The 22777-nt window shown below is 31.5% G+C and overlaps 1 protein-coding gene across 2 annotated transcripts in view; it reads left to right on the forward strand.

Annotated features, from left to right (window-relative positions):
• LOC118197677 (cell adhesion molecule Dscam1-like) overlaps positions 1-22777 on the forward strand; it is a 952054-nt gene that overhangs the window by 374495 nt on the left and 554782 nt on the right. For both annotated transcript variants that reach the window (XR_015042957.1, XM_085823340.1), the window contains exon 3: positions 18836-18997. Coding sequence is in view for 1 of the 2 variants with exons in the window: in XM_085823340.1 (XP_085679466.1) it covers positions 18836-18997 (162 nt within the window). In the remaining variant the exon portion in view is untranslated. The remainder of the gene's footprint in view (positions 1-18835; positions 18998-22777) is intronic.

The raw sequence follows: 22777 nt of genomic DNA on the forward strand, positions 1-22777 counted from the left end.
ATATATGATAGTTTATAGGAACAAAAGGATATTCAGACCGTTCAAAAATAAATTTATCGTCAATCTACAGACCCTTAGATTACCTTCTTATTTACTATACGAGAAATATTCCGAAATCTATCTCAAACAGCAGTACTGTCGCAATTATCAAAATTTGTGCTAGCCATTTCTTATAAAGATATTTTCAAAAAATACTTTGCTACATTTAGCTGCTTTTGTGAGTTTAAAATTAACTGAGCATTTCTCAGATTTCTGATAATTCGTGTAACGTGATTTTAAATCATAACTGAAATTATATTTTAGTTAAAAGGAATGCGATATTATTTTTTAAGTTAAATTGCGCAATGTAAAGTAATTATTCTGTATTCATTTAATTGTACCAAAACGAATCACTAAAAAACTGGAATTTTATTGTAATAATCACATTGAATTAACCTGAACCAAATCAAAAATATTAAAACTCGTCTTTATGTTGTTCATATTTCAAATTTTTTTACAGAATGCATTTTTTATGAAAAATATTAATAAATGTTAATGAGAAATTTTAAAGCATTATTGTATCTAAAAATACCTTGAACGCGTTTAGAAATGAAACATGCATGAAGTGCATGTTTCACTGCTAAACTTAAAATAATATGTTTTAATATAATTAAAAGTACTTTTCCAAACTGGACAGCTTCTACGAGGAGAAAAATTATTTGTCAAGAAACGTTTAGAGCATAATAAAGATGCATTAACGCTTAATAAATTACACGGGTTTTTAAATTGATCAATTTCAGTTTAACATCACGATTTTAATTATGGTAATTGCCATATAATGCATGTTCCCAATCTAGATCACGATTTCTATTTACTTAATTTTCCAAACGTTTAACGTAAATACAATCTCTAATTAAATGATTTAAAACATTGAAGATGTTTCTTCACTTGCATAAAGCTTATGAAACGCGAGGAACGTTTTTACGTAACCATAAGGAGAGAAAACACAAGCGATGATACCGTAATGCAGCGGATTTCAAGATTATTCATTTGAAATAATATTAAAGCGTAAAATTTAATACGTTCATTAAGCTTCCGCATTTTTAAATTTTGAGTAACACTTTAAAAAGTGAGTTTAAAATATGTGACATTAAATTTGGCTTAAAACTTTCACGATCTTTTTAGTCTTTTATTGTATTTTATTTGTCAATATGTATAAAAAGAAGAGTCTGTCTGTGTGTGTGTGTCTTCCGTTTGTGTTGCGCGTACGTAAATAGACCCAGGGTTACAAAATTTGGCACATAGGTGCATCTAGACAAGAGCCAGTGCACCTCAAAGGGATGTTTTCAAAATTCGAGCGAGATTTTTTATTTCTATTTTTATTTATTTATTTTTTAATTTCACCAAATCGATAATTCTCTCTCATTATATCAGCAGCAATGTAACGCAGCTATTTTTTGTTACCTATATATCACTGTTGCCATTGTTACTGATACCAGCACTGTTGCCACTTGGAAAAATGAGGGTGATAATTCTGTGCAGTTTTTAAATTAAATATTTCTCTTGGAAACTGGACGTTTGCCGAGAGAAGGCAACGGGAATTGGTTAAACTATTTATTAGGATAATTAATATTTGTATTAAGGGATATTGCTTATTACATTGTAATTATTTTTATATGTAACGCATTTATATTGATTTTTTTTTGTTGTTGTTTATTTGTTTTTGATGTTGTTGTACTGCAGAGTAAAATTCTGTGCAGTTTTTAAATTTAATATTTGGTGTTCCCTTTAGGCAATTTTCCGGTATATTTAAAAGTTAGACGAAGGCTGCCCGCAAAGCAGCTAGTTTATTTACAATTCTATTTTATTTATATTACTAAATTGGTTTCTAATAACTATCAAACACCATTAGTAATTAAAGCGGTCTGAAACTATAATTTTCTAGGAACGCGAAATAACTGTAATGAACTCTGGTTAATTTTAAATTTAATGAATAAGCCCGTGGAATGAACCTGATGTGATATTTTTTGTTTCGATACTGAAGGAAAAATATTTTACTGTCATTACGATTCATAATCAATAACGTACACTCTATAGAGAAACAAAAAATAAATAAAAAAAAGTTTCAAATTTTCATTTATTATATTACGTCCAAAGGGGCGTTGGTACTCTTTTGTTTTGAGTGCCGTAAACAAATTGCAGCGAAAATGTATGCGTAAAAGCGCCAAATCTAGCAAATGCGCCCATTTAACAGCACGCCAAATTTAGCGTACGCGCTGCTTTCAGATTGCGTAAGTTTATATAGTTCTATATTTCTTAAGACGCCATTGAAATACAAGTTTAATTTTAAAATCCCTTTTTGAATTTAAATACTTTTTGATATTCTATAGATTTAATAATTTGGAAATTGCCCATGATGAAAAGTCGGCAATATAATTTTGGGTAAAGTGCAGAATCACTCACTGCTGGACGCGTTTTTAAGAATTGCACATACTCGGGATCCATGTGCACATCGACCTATTTTCACTTAAAACAAAAATCCCAGAATTGCACAAAAATAGCACTGCGCACCCCCCCTTGACTTTATCTATGTACACATCGACCTATTTTCATTTAAAAAGTAAAATAAAATTGTCAAAAATCCAATTGTTTTTACCCTTGTAAAAAGGGTCAAACGATTAAGTGAGCGATTCTGCACTTCCGAATCCGATTCTGAATATTTTTAAAGAAAATGCATCATTCATTATAGAAAATTACGTTTGAACAACCAACGAGATGAAATTATGTTTTAGTGATACGTCGTTAGCGAAATAGCGATGCAGGATCCATTCAGTTATGTTTAGCAATTTTTACTTCCTTGTACGAAGTAAAAAGGAAGTATTGTAATCGCGAAAAGTTTCAGGCAGCAAATTTCAACGAAAATATCCATTTTGATCGCTATCGAATGCAATTTAACGATGTTTTTGCGTGATATCTGTACGTAAGGACAAAATAAAATACTCTTTTCCTTCAAAAAAATTATAAAACTGCTTTAAAATTAATTCTGAAGAGAATTTTTCGTGGCGTCTGTACGAACGTATGTACGTACGTTCGTGCGTACATACGTATCTCGCATAACTCGAAAACGAGTAACCTCAGAACGTTCAAATTTTGTATATAGGACTGCTATAAATATGTAGATGTGAACCTCGTATTTTGGTTGCAATCGGCCGCACCAAACGTATATAAATATATTTATATATATATCCACTCTTTTACCCGGCTCAGTGATCTCAGTTTCTTTACTCTTATATGTTTGTAAATTGTGCATTTTTTTCTTAAAAATGATTGAATTATATTGTTTTTATCTTCCGGTTAAGGATTTTATGCCTTTAGTAATCTGTGTGCAATAGTTTTAGAATTATCAGCAATTTTAAAGTTGTTTAATTGCCGCTAAGCCTGTCTTTAATGGCGGCCATTGATGTTTCCATTTGAAACAGGAGACTAGTGGATTTGTTGCCAATCTAGAGAAACTTAGCTTGCAACAACAAAGAAAACGCTTTCATTTATTATTGCCAATTAAATCATGCTTAATTCTTTCTGGAATTTTTTCGAGGAAGTAAGCGTTTGAGATTTGCTTTGTAACTTTTAATATAGATATTTTGAGTTTTTATGTATTTTTGCCTTCTCGCGAAGTGAGAACTGAATTAATTAAATGAGAAATACTCAATCGTCTGTGAATAACTGTTTCTTTTTTGTTTTGTTTGCTTAATTTCTTTTATACATAGTTCTAGCTTTATTATAGTATTTGAATAGAACATGTGGCAACGATTAGATAATTCTTTAAATGATATACATTTTATTCATTCTGAATTATAATATGAATGAAATATAATACTGTTAAGTGAACCTAGCGCCATGGGCCTAGTGTCGCTATGGTAAACAAAGAGAATTTTAAAGAATGCATTTCTTCTATTGTGGTTTATGCGCTGTCGGCGAAGTAGGTTTAATTCAATCTAATAAGAAAAAATGTGTATAATTTAATATTCCGTACAAGGAAGTTATGTGGTGTATACATCAGATTTTTACATAAATTATAATAATGATCTGAAATAGTTATTTACTTTTATGCTTCCATTCAGTCATGTTTAGCCTTTTTCATATAAATTATAATAATAAAAAAAGTATTGTGTGAAATTAACCTTTCAGCTAAATGAAAACATCAATCTTAGATAAGTTATTTACTATTATACTTTTCTTGCCTCAATTATTAGGGTTGCCGCAATACTTTTTGCCAGCATTGGCATCAACAATAGCTTGGCGATTTTTTACGGCCCTCGAAACCGAATACTACCGCGGCGTTTTTTTTAGCGTGTCGTGTGTCACCTTTATTTATGAAATATCCTGTTCTTCGGACTTAAACTATAAAACACAATTTAAAGCAATATCCAAAATAATTTTAAAAGAGCGTATCTGTAAAATTTCCAATATACAGTCTCCGGTCAATTATACCGGAGATAAAAATGTTTTTTTTTTTTTTTTTTTTTTTTTTTTTTTTTTAAATATAGTGTTGCCAATGCTTGCTTTACAATCGTTGAGTTTCTTAATTAAAAAATCATAAATGCTTTAAATAATTTGAAATCGATAATAAAACAAATTCCAAATTTGGGCTTCATGATGCCCATATTCGGGTGAAGACGTACGTTATTTTAATTGTGATGGCTCTAGATACCGTAGTTTTATCACAGTGCGAGAAACATACATACATTCATTCAAATTCTTCATTATTTAATTTCTTAAAATATAATACAGGGAGATAGTATTTGGTGGCAACAGTTTGAAAAGTAAAACAATATCGTGAATCGACGAAAAATGCCAATACGAAATTAATATTGCTTCTGGGCAAATTGCTCCTGTGGGCTGAAGAAATTACATCTGAGTTAATTTTTAAAATACAGAATTTTAGGAAATAACGTTTACGTTAAAAAAATTATTTAAAAGCATCATTTTCAAATCGCTATTTTAGTAAAACGCAGTTTCTTATTTAGCGAAGTTATTCAGTTTTATTTAATCCCTAAAACTACACTCTTTTTCGGATAAACGGTTTCCATAATTTTCTTTTTCATGTTGGTTTAGAATATTAAGATCATTCCTCCCGACACATTCCTGCCGCTGTAGCAAATTAAGGAAGAATTTTCTAAATGAAATTTCAATCGCAAAGAAGCCCATGAAAGAATTTAACTCAAGTACTTAAGTTCAATTATCTAGGCAGACATGTTTTTAGAAAAGGATATGCCATATAAACTTGTCTTCCTAGACCGACCAGCCGTCCCAGACTTTAGCGTGACTAATTCAGTCTGCAAAAAGTGTCAGACACTATTTGTAGACTGAACATCCTGAAACTCTCAACTGAGTAGAACTATTACAGGTATGCTGCTAGCATAACCTCTATTCGTACATTAAAAGACAAGTATCGGTATTTACTTTCGAAGCCCACTGGTAAACTAATTGCTCCATGCCCAGGCATTTAATACTTGATATTGAATTTGTTGTTGATTTTATTATTAATGTTATTATTTATTAAATTTGTCGTAGATTAGTAGTAAATATTGTTGCGTTCTACGGGTTCGTGGATTTGCAGTAATTGGCGATAATACTTCATGAAGAATCAAAAGAAAATTTATTCGCCAATATTGCACACGTGACTTACAAAACACGTCAATCTAAAGTCGTCGAAAAACTACGATAAAACTGCTGAAATAATCAGCAACACATCCTTCAAGCTTTAACGCTGAAAACAGCTTCACGGCAAAGCACTAAAGTACAGCCCCCGACTTGATCGATCGCTCTCAAGCTCACCTCTGAACTCTACTACTCTGATACTGAAATCAAACACTACTTCCACCACATACATGCATGGTATATATAGCTTTTGGCCTACCTACGAGAACATTCTCGAAAAAAGTGCTAAGAACGCGTTCTAGAATGTTCTCGCTCCGTCTATTTCATATCGCCAATTTTTTTCCCACCAGAAGGGTGATCTCGCGCCGAATCTGGTGACCCTGCCTTTTCCTTCCACTTTATGGCAACCCTAACCCCGTTTTGCAGCTATCTTATCGCAGCTCTGTATTTCGTAACAATATTTTAGAGTTCATTATTGAAGTGTTTCATGAGCTAGAACACACAAACAAACCCCTATAAAAGGTTGCCCCATTGGAGTAGACCCAAATCAATCACAGCATTGATTTTTTTTTTTTTTTTTTTTTTTTTTCAGCTTCAAATGCGTTTTCAACGGAAATGTTTATATATCAAACGACGGAATGAAGGAAGGAATAAATTTCATGCAATTACTGTCTTCAAATTCTTGCTGTCGTTATTTTAAATTAAAATACATTTAAAAACTAACTGCAGATTCCTTAAACATTATTGAGTTGTAATATTTGTAAAACCTGCGATTAAATTATAAATTGTTTTATGGAAAATGGTTACACTCCCGTTACTTATAAACACTAAACCAATCAAACACATTAAAAAATTTTCGTCTCCAAATAATGCGAGAAATGTTAGTACATTTTGCAGCAGTGAACTAAATATACTATAAGAGAAGGAAATTAATTAAAAACTAATTAGGAATTCAATTATAAATTAATTTGTTCTATTTATTAAGCATGAGGCTCTTTTCGCAATTTTTCACTTATGACGATAATTCATATTTAATAAGAAGTTAATCACAAATCGATAGAGAAGAACTTCTTTTGTAACTCTGATTAAAATATTTTTAATTTTGTTAAAAAAAAAACACATGTCAGTGTTAGAAAAAATGCTTTTCAAAACGCAAATCTGATGAAGAGCAGTTTTGTAAGCCATTTAATTAAAGACTAAGATGTTATACAGAAAGCAGGTGTACGTTTAATATATTTTGCTTTACTGTATTCATTTTTAACATGGAAATATTAGTGCTGAAAATGCTATTATATTTCACCTAGCTCAGTTTGTTTAAGCAACACTTTAACTAGTCTGAATAGCTTCGGTAAAGCGTAATGGGGGAATAAAGTACAAACTATTACTGTACTATTTCTCGTGGTTTGTGTAACTAAATTTTATGAGATATTACAAATAATATCGGTTATTTAATAAATTAATTTTATTTTATTTTACTTTTACAATGTACTAAACGATTAACGATTTTTTTTTCCAAATCTATGCCGATTTATACAATACATTATATGAAGCAACAGGAATTAGCATTTTCTAATTAAGTAATTTAGAACTCTTACAAATATGTTCGGAAGATATGCACATAGTTCTAAATTACTTAAATGCATGTAATCTATTATTTTGTTTCAAATGGAATACTCATAATACAAATAATTACTCATTACAACATTTTGTGTATTAATTCATTAAAAATATTTTGATGCCCTTGTAATTGTGGAAAGAATTTTTAAATTCCTTTCACATATTTTTAATTCTAATTTATTTCATAGCAAAGTTCTAAGCTCATTAATATAAATAAATTATTATGATATGTCGGCTATATTTACAATCCCATATTAAACACTTGTTTTAACAAACTTCCTTTGAGAATGCTAAGAACTGAATAGAAGACATCTAGCTGAAACTATACAGGACTTTGAAGTCAAACGCTTATTTATAATCAAAACGCTTACCTACAATCAAAACTGGCAAACGGAGAATAGTGTTTTACTATAAATCTTATTAAACAGACTATTTTGGAAATACATCATGTTATAAAGCTAAAGCAATGCTGTAACTTAATATGGTAGCGTGTGAATTTCACGAATGCATTCATTTATAACTCACATCATATATCTACTTACATAAATTTCATACATAGCATTAAAGTAGAAAATTTTTGTTTACAAATAATATATAAACGTTGTTAATATGCTAATAGGTGTTGATTCAATAACCGTAAAATAAGAGTTTAACAGTTATTTAAATAAAACGAGATTAAATTAAAAACCTTCTGTCCTGTTACTAAATGAAAAACCAACAGCGTCATGTCTATAAACATAGTTAGTTATTTATAGCGAAAATTTTAATTGTGATATGTATTTTCTTTAATAAACTCATTTCGGTAAAATATTGGAATAGAAAAGATGAAGCGTTAATATATCAAACTGTATTAACTTTTCAAGTTATTATAAATTTAACAAAATAGTCATGCACCAGTCTGGCGAAAATTAACTAACATTCGACAACAATAATTTTGTAGATATCAAAACATACATTTAAAATAAGATAAGACACCTAAGTTAATAGGTATTTTACGTTAGTAAACTCATAAAAAATTACAAAACTATACGTTCGTTTTTGCCTTAAAAACTATTACAAGATTTCTACATAAATTTATAAATAAAAAAATATCTAAAACCTTTCAGATTTTATATTAAGTCCAAAGAGTCTTTTTTTTTTTTTTAATTTTCTATGTGTTATTTTCATTTATTAAATACCATGATCTTCGCACTTAAAACATAAAATTCAATTCAACAGCAAGATCCAAAATATTTGTAAAAGAGTATATCTTTAGAATTTCCGATATACAGTCTCTCGCGCTGGAGATAAAAATGTTTCTTTCCCTGTACAGTGTTGCTATTTGTCGCTTTTTAATCATTAAGTTTGTTAATCACAGATTCGTTAAAAAATATGAACTAGATAATAAAATGAAATTAGGGCTTCCAGATGCGCATATTCGAGCGGAGGACAACGTTATTCAGAACTGGTTGTCCCTATGTACCTTTGTTTATTGACAGTGCGAGAGACATACATATATTCATGCATGTTCTTCATTATTATTTTTGTTAAATATAATGCAGGGCTCTAATATTTGGTGGCAACAATTTGAAAAGTGGAACGCCGTTCATAGTGAACAAACACAAAATGCCAAAACGAAATTAACAGCCCCTTTGGCTGACAAATACCCAAATCGACATACATCAGAAATCTAAATTTTCGGGAATGTTTTCGTGTTAATTAACCATTTCATTGAAATGTTGTTTTAGCAGGATCTTCAGAAAGCGTTATCTTAACATAAATATTATTGGAGTTCTGTGTTCCTATTTGCCCCGGAGCTGAAAGTGATGTCATCGGAACACGTGATCGCAAGCGTGAACTTGAAGTCGTAGAGTATGTAGAAATCCGATGAATATCAAAGCGAATATTCGGTTATTCGGTTTTCCATCGATGTAGCGGTGCCTGTATGCACTCTACCGCACTTCACTGGCCTTGGTTTCTGCTATGATTATGAGGTCTATTTAAACAGGCCGACTAGCAGTAATAGATCGTTCTGATGTTGATTGCTGGTCCATAGCTATTATCCGGATAATTTGGTGAGGATGTACACTGCATCGTAACTGCCTGATTTCCTAAGCGAAATGACATATATTTCTGATAGAGTTCAAGAGCTAACAATAGTACGGATAATAGGCACTAAAACAAGAAGCATCTTTATTATAACACTATGCTGAGACGCTAAGTATTGCTCTAACGTTATGAATATGTAGAATGAAAAAATTGTAATACATAGTGAATCAATATAAAATGGAAAATAAAAAGTAATTTTTTTTTTTTTTTTTTTTTTTTAATTCTGAAAATTTTCAGTTTTTATATTACTTTTAAAGGGGCCTTTTTTTAATGTTTTGTGTGTTTCCTTTATTTATTAAACATCATGCCCTTTGCACATAAACCATAAAACTCAGTTCAACAGCATTATCAGAAAATATTTAAAAAGAGCATATCTTAGTCTTTCCGATACACAGTCTCGAGATAACAATGTCCCCCCCTCCCATACAGTGTTCATTTGGTCGCTTTGAAATCGTTGACATTGTAAATCAAAAACTCGTTAAAGTTTTACAAAATATGAAATAGGTAATAAGACAAATTCGAAATTGCAAATTTGGGCTTCCTCATGCCCATATTCAAGTGAAGGACTATGTTATTTAAAATCTGAAATGCCTACGCTTTTTCGCAATGCAAGAAACATGCATACGTCCATACAGATTCCTCAGTACTTAATTTGCTTAAATATAATGCAGTGCTCTAATATTTGGTAGCAACAATTTGAGAAAAGAAACGCCGCTTTATAATGGACGACGCAAAACGCTAAAATGAAATTGGTGTTGGTGTATTTAATTATGGCAAAGCACACGAGGGCTATCTGCCTAAAGGGAGGGATGCCTTTCGTGGAGGACTTTCTAAGGGAAACTGGCTCGTATACACGTTACACATGGGGAAAACCACGAAAACGCCCATGCAGCCAGCCCGTTCGCGGGATTCGAACCTCAGACCGAACTACCAGTGTTCAGCGTCTTTACCGCTCGGCCGCTGGTGGGCCCTAAAATGAAATTAATAGCGCTTCTGGGCAAATTCCTCCTTCGGGAGTTAATAAAGTCTGCTGTTTTATCTTATAAAATTAACAGAAACATGAAATAAAAACATAACGATTCGCATAGATTAAACTACACCAAATGCAAAATACGTTCATCTTAGAAAAGGTTTTGGTGTGTTTTAAGATTTTCATAAAAATGTTCCAATTCCTTCTCAAACAGAAGGTTTAGAATTAATTTATTGTCTTCTTAATTTGCTTCTAATTTTCCCCAATGGTAAGCTATATTTAAGCATATTTTAATATAAATTTTAACCCTATTTTATGTTAATATTTAAATATTGTGGAGAATATAATGCATTTTATGGATTCAACAGAAACGTTTGATATTTGTATCACGTGGAATGAATTGTGTAAACGTGCATCAAACAAATATTTTTCTCATCTTAACGACTTATAAGAAGCAAAATATGAATTACACATACAAAAATTACTAATTCAGAAATATGTATACTGCTTTTTTAATTTTTGTTAATCACGATGAATTTTTTAATTTAAATATATGATGGAGTTAACATTCATAATGCGTGTGCATCAGCAAATTTATTACATTTAATTATATCTTCCTAAGTAAGTCTTCTCTGAAGTAAATTCTGATTACTATAAGGAATTTATATTTATTAAGCGTTTTATCAAGCATGGGAAATATTAAGTTATGTATGCGTTTCATTTATGGCGCTTCTAACAATGTGACAAATATCATAATATAAGATAAATTAAATTTAAAATAAAGTGCGTCATAATCATTTTCGTGAAGAAAAACGGCATGAATAGTTTAATTTTATTGATTTCTGAAATGAATAAATTTCTGAAAAACACTTATCATTTATACATACATTAGTGTTCTTTTATATTGAAATGCTACCGTAGTATTTTTAATGAATAAACATATATTTCAATTTTGAAAAACATCTTTAAACGTTAACGTTAGTCGTTAACGTTAGTCTTTAACGTTAGTCGCATATATAGTTATTACTGTTTTACATTACAAATTAATGTCAGTTTATTACAATAGAGTCTAATATTTCTATGTAGCATTTCTTAGTTTAATTATTAGAATGTTTTAACATGAATAAACATATTTACAAAATAAATATTAAAAACCGTAGAAGCGATTTTTGAGCAAGTATTTTATTCATAGCTGAAATACCCATTTGATTTAGTGTGCATTTAGTCATTTCGACCTTACTCAAATTAAAAGTAGAAATACACTTAAAAATGAGTATATATTCTTAAATTATTTCGAGAATAACGAATATTTAACTGTTATATAATAAAAGTAATTTACATCGTAATTCCTGCTAAATATTTGTAATTTCGTATTAAACATTCATTTAAATACGGAATATTTATTTTCAGTTCGAAATAAAGTCCTCCGTAATAACTTCATTGCTTTCTTATCTAGTAATCTGAAGCAAATTTTTATATATTACTTTTTATCGCTAAAATTACGAGAAGTGAAAGCAAAATATATGAGCAATTTAAATTAAAAACGGGGGACAGTACATATAAAGGACATGAAGCTAATCGAAGTATATTATTTCCCTTTTTTATCTTGGATTCTACAATCTACAAGTTCATCACAGAAAAGAATAAAGATTCTGACATTGACAAGGTGTTAGACGCTGTAAAGATAGTAGTACGACTTTTGAACAACACCGTTTTAGTTTTTATCATAAAGAGCCGGGAAGCATTTAGCCCCAAAAAGGCAATTTGTCCAGAAGGGATATTAATTTCATTTCGGCATTTTGCGTTGAGTCACTAACGGCGAATCACTTTTTAAATTGTTGCCACCAAATATTAGAGCCCTGTATTGTATTTAAAGAAATTAAATAATGAAGAATGTAAATAAATGTATGTATGGTTCTCGCATTGTGATAAAACAACGGTACCTAGAGCCATCAAACTTTGAATAATTTAATCCTCCACCGAATAAAGGCAACTGGTTTGGTTTGGTTTTATTAGATTACGGCAAAGCACTCGAGGGCTATCTGCCTTAAGGTAGGGGTGCCTTCGCGGAGGACTTTCTAAGGGAAACTGGCTCGTATACACGTTAGACATGGGGAAAACCACGAAAAAAAAAAGGCAGGCAGCCCGTTCGCGGGATTCGAACCTCGGACCGAACTACCAGTGTTTAGCGACGTTACCGCACGGCCGCTGGTCGGTCCTAAGGGCAACTGGAAACTCTAATTTGGAATTTCTTTTCATATCTATTTCATATTTTGTAACACTTTAACGAATTTTGATTAAGAGACTTGACGATTTGAAAGCAAACAATGGCAATACCGTACGGGGAAAAATTATCTCCAGCGCGCGAGACTGTGTATCGAGAATTCAAAAGATACGCGCAATTTAAAATTATTTTGCGATATTGCTGCTGAATTGAATTTTATGGTTTAAGTGCGAAGAACAATATATTAAATAAATAAAAGAACCACACAAAACGTTAAAAAAAGCCCCTTTGGGGGGGGCAATATAAAATCTGAACTCTTCCGGATTTTATATATTTGTTTTATTTTTTATAATAGCCGGGTGCTTTATTTAATAAGCAGTAGCCTTGCACACTACAAGGGTCTGAAATGGTTGCCATTTCATTATGAAAACACCTAGCAGGTGGCTACCGTTGCCTCCTATGAAGGGACGGACAGTCACAACCAGACCTTTTGCGGAATTCGAACTTGGGTCCATCGCTAGAGCAGTCAGGGTCACTAACCACTACACTAGCTGAACCGCCACGATCCGGGAAGCAAATCCAAGACGTTCAAACTGCTTTTATCTAACCACGAACTTCTCCAATGAACTTTCAACTGAACAAGCGCTCTGATACAGCAGATACAGTATACATCTGTCAACTTGCATGTATTCTTCAGAATTTAAATTAGAAACCAGTTAAAGTTATGGCAGCCTCAGAGTTTTCAACTTCCCCGATTTAGGTGGAAGAGTCCCGATTTCTGAACATTCTCCCGCCTACCCGATTTTTAACATATTTCTTCCGACATTCTCTTCTTAAAATTTCTCACGATGTTCATAGAGCTTGTCTGAGTACTTCGATATTTGCCCCCAAAAAATGATTTTTGGTGTCTAAAAGCGCTTGTTTCTTCCTAAATGCATATAAATAAAGACCTAAGCCGTTTCATCATTAAGGTATGGTGCGTTTCTGCTTTGTGTATGAGAGTTCAAAAACGAGGTGTTCCAGTTCTCCGATGAGAATAAAGCGTCGCTGCTGGTCATCCAAAAACTTTCTGTCCACACCTTAAAACAGATTCGACAGGCTTTAATAATAGCATAGCTAATTATTAAAACTTTGAAAGAAAGTGCAATTCTTCAGGATGATAGCGGAGCACTTAGTGCCGTACCCGGAATTCTAGGCTTGAAGATTGTTGGGTTAATCTTTGGAATATGGTAACAGGTAGTTTGGCGACATTTTGGTAAGGCGATAAAGGTTACTAGCTAGGACTTTAGCAGTGTACGTGGATAAAGTCAAGAGTGTGCGCAGTGCCATTTTTGTGCAATTTTGGGATGTTTTTTTTAAGTGAAAATAGGTCGACGTGTACACGGATACAGTGTATGTGCAATTCTTTAAAACGCGGCAAGCAGTTTGCGATTCAGCACTTTTGTTCCATAAAAGTTCCAGCATAAGCGTAATTCGGCTAGAAGATTGTTAGAAAAAATGTTGAGTTAAAAAAAAAAATGCCTTTAACTTCGTGAAAACAAAATGGCGTCCAAACAAAAACTAGCAGGTTGCTGTAGCAGAGTTGGTCGCCAAATTTTCGCCAAAAATCGCCAAGTTACCATAATCCAAAGATTAACCGATTGTTGTTGCAAGCATCTTAGAAAAAGAAAATGCACCTGTCACCTCTTAAATTTAGCAGTGAAAAAAAGGTTTGCTTCTTTGCCAATAAGTGCGGTTGATCACACTGTTGATATTTATTATTATCTTGGAAAGATTGCTAAAAGTAAAACGAAAATTGAAACAATTCCAACAGCTACATAATAGTAAAATAAGAAAACATCTGGAATATATATGTGCGCGCTGGTTATCTTTACAGAAATGTTTAGTTCAAATCGTCGACCATAACTTATTTTAATTACATATTTTAAGGAAGAAGTAAATGGTTTTTAGAGTTCAGATAAAAGGCCCTGCTGAAAGTTATAAAATACCTTCAAGTAAATGGAGATGTAGTTATTCCTCCCATTGTTAAAAACAGGTGTGAGAAATATTAAGTAATTTCTTCACCTGCGAGCAATTTGGTTGGCAAACTCGCAATATAATACCACAGAATATAAGCCTAAAGCTCTCCCAAAATTAAAATATCTCTTGACAAGGGACACGTTTTCGGATTATCTTGTAAATTATACGATTAAGTTTATCTTGTAAAGAATGAATATATATATAATATAATACCACAGAATATAAGCCTAAAGCTCTCCCAAAATTAAAATATCTCTTGACAAGGGACACGTTTTCGGATTATCTTGTAAATTATACGATTAAGTTTATCTTGTAAAGAATGAATATATATTAATTTGCCTTCAGACCTTAACAAAAATATTTTTCTTTTTTGTAAGCTCCATCTTGCTATCAATCGATATTCTTAACACAATTCTATGGTGCAGAAGTACATTAATTCTGTTTTGCAATCAATGATTAGTGATCTGTTTAACGTATTTAACGATTAGGAGAACTATTAATTTTTTTTTAATTTAATGTTTCTTTTTCATACTGGACCTTTGTCGAGAGGATTTCGACGTTTGTCGAGAGGTTTTCGAGAGGACATTTGTCAAAAATACTTTTGTTTTCCGGTACATTTAAAAGCCAGACGAACGAACCTACGAACATGATGTTTATAGTACACAGCTTAAAGGTATCAACGATAAAACCAGCTGGTTCCCTGATGTCAATTACGCAGAATATCGGAGTCTTAAAGCACATTTCAGTATTTCTCTGATGGAAAGTAGGCAAATTTATCACTAATAAAACAAAATCTGAATGCTTTCAGATTTTACATTGCTCCCAAAGAGGCGTTTTTTAACTTTTTGTGAGTTACCTTTATTTATTAAATATCATGCTCTTCGCACTTAAACCATAAAATTCAGTTCAAGAGCAATATCGCAAATAATTTCAAAAGAGCATATCATTAGAATTTCCGATACATAGTCTTTCGCGCTGGATAAAAGTGTATATTTTTTCGTTCAGTGTTGCCATTGCTCGCTTTGAAATCGTTCAGTTTGTTAATCAAAAATTCGTTAGACGTTGACAATATATGAAAAATTAATAAAACAAATTCTAAATTTGGGCTTTCAGATGCCCATATTCGAGTGGAGGACTATATTATTCAAAATTTGATATTTCTAGGCATCGTTGGTTTTTCCCAGTGCGAGACGCATACATACATTCATGCATATTCTTCATTATTTAATTTCTTTAAATATAATACACGACTCTAATAGCTGACAAATTCTGGGCAAATTGATCCTTTGAGCTTAAAAAAATACCGGAAAAAGCAAACATCACTAGTTTTATGCGTACTGTAAAGATAGCATTTTTAATTTTATGCGGTATGTATGCGTACTGCGCAGGCTACAGAACGAGGGAAAATTGTTTATCTTTAAACACTTATAGTATTTACTAAATAACATCATATAATCATATTCTACCTGATATTTAGAAAAGTTTTCCGTGTATCTCTACTTTGCTTTTCTCAGTAGCAAAATGCAGTTAAATTTCTCTTTGAATACTACTTTAAATTACATTTCTTTAGAAACTAACTGAATAATGCTTTTCCATTTAACAATTCTTCTATTTTGATGGAAACAGAATTCTGATAAAAATTTAATTCGAAGCATATCTCCTTTCTGCGTATTATTTTATCCTGCATAAATTTATTATTTGATACCATTAAACGCATTTTGTCTTGTTATTTACGAAATTCCGTGCACTGTCTTTATATTCTTAAAATAAATGTTTCCCTTTAGATGGAGATTTCCCTCCTGAATGCTGGATCTTTTGTGAAAGCTAACTAGATTTCCGATTATTTTTCTCTGCTTTATACATTCCTAGAGTCTGTCCATTCAGGATGTTCTTGATCGATATTAATTTAATGAATGTTCAAGAAATGTTTAACAAAATAATAAAACTAATGTTCTAATGGTTTTAGATTTAAGGGCTTTTATTAACTTTCCACTTAATTCAATTTTCCACCAAGTTTGTGGATTAAAAGCATGCATTCAATGTTTATCGAAGCAAATGCGTATTTGCATTGCGAAATTAAAGTTAGTTTAGGACTCATCATTGGTAATACGTTTCTTAAAAAAGCAATCGAAAAGAAGGGAAATTAGATACAATCTGTATTTAAATTATCTCGGAATTAATTTTTTGAAATATTTCCCATTTTTTTGAAAAATGTTTTCTTCAGCGAAGCCTTACTCTGTTTAAAATTAGTTTAGAATTGGCATGTTTCGAATACAATTGTGTTCGCACATTTTTCAGACAATTTTTATTGTATTTACACAAATATTTTGCCTAAATTATTTGTGTTTTAAATGTTCTCTTTGATAACCTGTATTCTTTACTCTCTTTCTATGCCCTAATTTAAGAGACAATAAAGCCTTTTTTAGTAAAGGAAGAGGTATTTATCCCAATCCTCTTGAACAGCTTTCCAGAGTCCAAAGATGGCTGTAGGTCGAAGCTTGGATAATTCGCCTTAAAGTCCAAAAGTGAAAACATTCATGCATGATACGTCAGGAGATTTAGTAGGGGTATGAGTGAAGGGTATGGCTTTGATACCCGTTTCTTGTTCCATTTTTTTAAGGAAATTAACAGAATTAACCTTGGATTTTGACATAAGGCTGTTTGCTTTGTTTTGATGCAGTTCTATTGATTGATCCCACTATGGGTAAAGAGAAGGCATTTCATTTTTGAAAATTTGATATAAAATATGTTCCAGAAAATATGTGTAGAATACATTTTACCATTTTTTTCCATTCTCTTCATGTTCAATGGGCCGTTATATAGAAACCCAGCGACAAACATAAATACGTTTAACAAACTTTCTTGAGATTCTTTGAAAGATGTTTTAAGATTTTGTTGTCTTGTTTGATGATAATAAATGGATCTCCTTTTATTTCAGTCATTTAAATACACGCAAAGTTCGTCTATTATGACAACTTCCATTTTTATCTGGATAAATGTTTCTCATAAAGAATTCTGCAGCGCCCTCTGCGTTCGCTAATATGTCGTGGAGAAAGATGATGCACATTACATTTTTTCATCTTTTTAAGATTCAAATAAGCATCAATCCCTTTGTTTACAGTTTACACTGGACATTTTAATGATTATGCAACAGTCCTTTGAATTCAAAGATTACCTTTTAACATTAAAGTTCTTACCTTTGTAACATTCGACACATTCTGTTTATTCATGGGATATGTATTTGGAACAAGGCTTGAAGCCAAACTCTGGCGTTTTCTTCCTTTCTTATTGACAACATTATCTATCGTTGCTTCAAATATAGAATTGAAAAAAAAATCTGAAGGTTTTCAGATTTTATATTGCGCCCAAAGGGGCATTTTGTTAACGTTTTTCTCTGTTACTTTTATTTATTAAATATCATGTTCTTTGCACTTAAACCATAAAACTCAGTTCAACAGCAGTATTGCAAAATAATTTTAAAAGAGCATTTCTTTAGAATTTCCGATGCACAATCTCGCGTGCTAGAGATATTTCTTTTTTCCGTTCAGTGTTGACATTGCTCGATTTGAAATCATTGAGACAATCAAAAATTCACAAAAGCTTTACAACATATTAAATAGATAATAAAACAAATTCCAAATTCCAAATTTGGACTTCCAGATGCCCATTTTTGGGTGGAGATGATTGTTATTCAAAACTGGATGGCTCTATAGGTACCGTTGTTTTATCACGATGCAAGAAACATACAAATATTTAATGCAGATTCTTCAGTATTTAATTTCTTTGAATATAGTGCAGGGCTCTAATATTTGGTGGCAACAATTTGAAAAATAAACCACGGCTTTTACAGCGTTTTTTAGTAACTAGATACGAATAAGTGGATAAACGTTCATCCACTGCTTCTTGGCGCCATTTTGTATGAAAACAAAACTCCCAAGTAGCAGACGATAATTTATACTTTAAAACGTTTAAAATCCATTTTTTATACAAAGCAAATTCAAATAACAACATCCTCTGTATTATGCGATTTTATAGAATATAATGAATTAAGTCTTTAATGTAATTTAATTTAATTCATTGAACATAATGTTAATTACTGTAATTATTATTACTTTAGTGTTTTTATAATATGTGATTATAGTAGAAAATGTTTCGTATGTTATTTATTATCTGCTACTATAAACTTACTTATAGATATAAATCTTTCAGCTGCAACAGTAACGCAGCTGTAATTAAGTTGTCAGGAGAATTTATTATACTGTTCTTTCTCATTTTAGTTGTTGCCCAGAGATATGAGATACGTCTCTTCGACGAATTTGTTCTGCGAGGCAATATGGCTGTTCTTCGGTGCCCGATTCCGAGCTCTGTGAGTGATTATGTCACCGTGACGTCATGGGAAAGGATTGATGGTTTTATGATTACCCCAAGTATAGCAAACGGTAAGCATGCGCAAATTACCCTCAACAAAATATCAAAAAAAATATCTTTTTCCCAATTTTTAACTTTTTAAAAGCTATTTATAAACATAGTTTATTAACTGAGAATATTTACTTTAGAAGTATAACAAACTGTATGATATAGTTTCGTCTTTGCTTTCACTCACAATAATCCAATTTCATAAAATTAAAAGGGATTTGGAAAGTTTCATATTAATTTCAGACAAATAATTTCAAACCAAAATTCATAGATTTTCTTATTTCTTAGTTTTAAGGCTTCATTCTAAATTTCTTAAATACGTGGCTATTTAGGGTTAAATAATTTTGTGATTTTTAGTGAATATTGGATTTAAATAGGTTACTAAATTGCTGCAGAACACATTAACTCTGCCTACTCAAAAGAATAGATTTTATAGGAAACATTTTAAGTGTTAAAATAAGTTACATCTATAATATTGAAGCTAAATTATTGACGCAATTGATTAAAATAAATAATCAGTTTAAATACTAAACTAAATCTTTTCTTTTTCACGTCCTTAGTTTCAATATACAGATTATAAATGTAAATGACTTCGCAGCCGAGCGGTAAAGTCCCTGAACTCTAGTAGCTCGGTACGGGGTTCGAATCCCTGCTGTCGGACTGGCTGCATGGGCATCCACCATTTCCCCTATGTGTAACTTGTATACGAGCCAGTTTACCTTAGAAAATTGTATTTGTAGAATGTCCTACAGGAAGGGATTTACAGGAAGGGATTACTTCCCTTCCTGTAGAACATTCTACAGATAATCCACCAGCGGACGAGCGGTAACATTGCTGGTAGTTCCGACCTGGGTTCCGAATCCAAGCAAACGGGCTGACTGCACGGGCGTTTTCGCGATTTTCCTCATGTGTAACGCGTGTATACGAGCCAGTTTCCCTTAGAAAGTCTTCCAGACATCCCTTCCTTTAGGATTAAATTTCCATTCTAGCAGGATATTGAAATCAGAAGGGAAGGAAAGTCTCTTAAAATAAAATTTTTAAAAAATTATTAGTACAAAATAAAGTCTTTACAACTCTAAAATAATGTTCATCTCTCACACCCTTGAATTTTATTGCACAGATTATTGGGCGATCAAATTCTGCTTTGAAACTAGCAAATGGCCTCACAAGGGCAAGTTTCCAAAGTTTGCCACAATTGTAAAATCAACTCTGAAACTTTTTCACTTACACATTACGCAACCAGACAAGTTATCACCGAAGGTCCCGTATTTCTTGAGGTTCGTCCATGGAATACAATTCTCTTAGAGAATGCCCCTCTTTTATGCCCTCTTCCCTCGTGCATCAGCTATATGTTAAAGAATATATAAAAACGTAAAATTTTATCTTTGCATTTTTGAAGAAACTAAATTGTATTATTTTAGAGATTGGATGTTTCAGTAAAACATTTTAATTTTTAATTTTGTTTCATAGGTTTCATGCTTAAATTATATATAATATTTACAGTTTAACTGCTTAGTTCATGATATTACTCAGTTGCCTTTCCTCGATGTTTCGATGAAACTTAAATAAATTTAAATAACTGTTAATGCAATTACAAGCCGCTTCAAGATAAAAATTTAATTATGTCATTATCAACTCAAAACAGAGTTCAGAAAACTGTGAAAATGTGAAATTGAAAAAAAAAAAAAAAAAAAAAATTGTGAAAAGAAAAATGTGAAACCCCGAAGTGATCAAAATTTTATCTCTTGAAAATACTTAAATTAAATAATTTTAAAAAACTCTGAAAGCTTTCATATTATGTTACGTATTTTGGAGCCTTTCTTAACATTTTGTGTGTCACCGTTATTTATTAAATATCATGTTCATTGCACTGAAAACAGCAATATTACGAAATATATAAAAACAGTATATCTTTAGAGTTTCACGCAGTCTCACGGGCTGGAGATAAAAATGTTTCTTTCCCAGTACAGTGTTGTCATTCTAGCTTTGAAGAGTTTGAATTTGTTAATGAAAAATTCACTTTCACAAAATATGAAATAGGTAAAAGAACAAATTCGAAATTCAAAATTCGAGCGTCGAGGTGCCCATTTTCGAGTAGAGGATTACGTTATTCAGAATTTGATGGCTGTAGAAACCTTCGTGTTTTCACAATGCGAGAAACATAATATTTTCATGCAGATTCTTCATTGTTTGTTTTCTGAAAATATAATGCAGGGCGATAATATTTGTCAGCAACAATTTAAAAATTGATTCGCCATTTATAGTGAAACGCCACAATATGCCGTTTTGAAAATAATACCCCTTCTGGGTTACAGCCGCTTTGGACTAAAAAAATGCATCGTTTTAAGAGCTTTTAACAATCTGTTGGTATTTAGAACAAGCAAATAAAAGTAATCTTTTATAGTTAGCTTTTGTAGAAATCGCTCAGATTAAACGGATTCAGTAATTCAAAGCAATATAACTAGCTACTAGTGACTGCTTCATTTTTAATAATACAGAACATATCGAAATAACTAAATTATAGTCAAAAGTGCTGTGCTGTTGACTTCTTCACGATTCTTTGGAAAAGGTATGTTACCTCTGGTATAGACTTAGGAAATACCAATCCATTGTTAACGGTCATATTTCAGTGATAAAGATTATTAGCCCAAAGGGCGTTAGCCCAGAAGGCCTATTAATTTCGTTTTGGCATTTTGCGTTGATTTCCTGTAAATGCCATTTCACTTTTAAATTGTTTCCACCAAATATTATCGCCTTGTGTTAGATTTAAAGAAATTTAATAATGAGGAATTTGCATGAATGTATGTATGTTTCTCGCATTGTGAAAAAACGACGGTACCTAGAGCCATCAAACTTTGAATAACGTGATCTTCCACCCCGAATATGGGCATCTCGAAGCCCTAATTTGGAATTTGAAATTTATTTTCTTATCCGTTTCCTATTTTATAACACTTTAACAAATTTTTGATTAACAAACTCAACGATTTCAAAGCAAACAACGCCAATACTGTACGAGAAAATCATTTTGATCTCCAACGCGCGAGACTGTGTATCGGAAATTCTAAAGATATGCTCATTTTAAAATTATTTTGCAATATTGCTGTTGAATTGAATTTTATGGTTTAAATGCAAAGAACATGATATTAAATAAATAAAGATAATACATCCACACCAAGCTTTAAAAAAAAAGGCCCGTTGAGCGTAATATAAAATCTAAAAACCTTCAGATTTTTTTTTTCTTTTTTCTTCTTAGTGTTTGTAAAATTAAGTAATTTCGAGAGATTTTAAGATTTTTTTTCGTTATATAAAGAAACTGACCGCTACCTTTCGTTGTCAGCTAATATACTTAAAGCACATTATTTGACTTTACAATGATTGTAATACATCCCATTCACTGATTGGTCATTTTGCTTGCGAAATTTATTCCTTTCTTTTTAAACATTTGATAATGAAAGGTTTATATTCTTTTGTAATTTCTAAAGGAAAAAATTTAACTTTTAATTGCTAAATTCTATTTTTTAAATGCTACTTTTGAACTGCTAAATTCTATTTATGTATTGCTTCTCTCTTTACACTTATCTCGGACGATACATTCTCAAGCTGAGACGATAAAAAGAAATTTTTACGTGTTCCACTAACGATAGATTATTTCTAATTGTCTTTTTTTACCTTCAGTAGCAAATCACGTTCGGTGGCGAATAATGTTTATTACATTGCAAATAAGGCCGCCGAATGTTTTAAATTCGCTCCCATACTCTATCATGTTTAGGTTACTTTTCCACATCGTTTGAAGCCCGTCATTA

This window comes from Stegodyphus dumicola, chromosome 9 (assembly GCF_044657685.1).
Source record: "Stegodyphus dumicola isolate Sdum_Otavi_A_Nest chromosome 9, ASM4465768v1".
Classification (NCBI taxonomy): Eukaryota; Metazoa; Arthropoda; class Arachnida; order Araneae; family Eresidae; genus Stegodyphus; species Stegodyphus dumicola.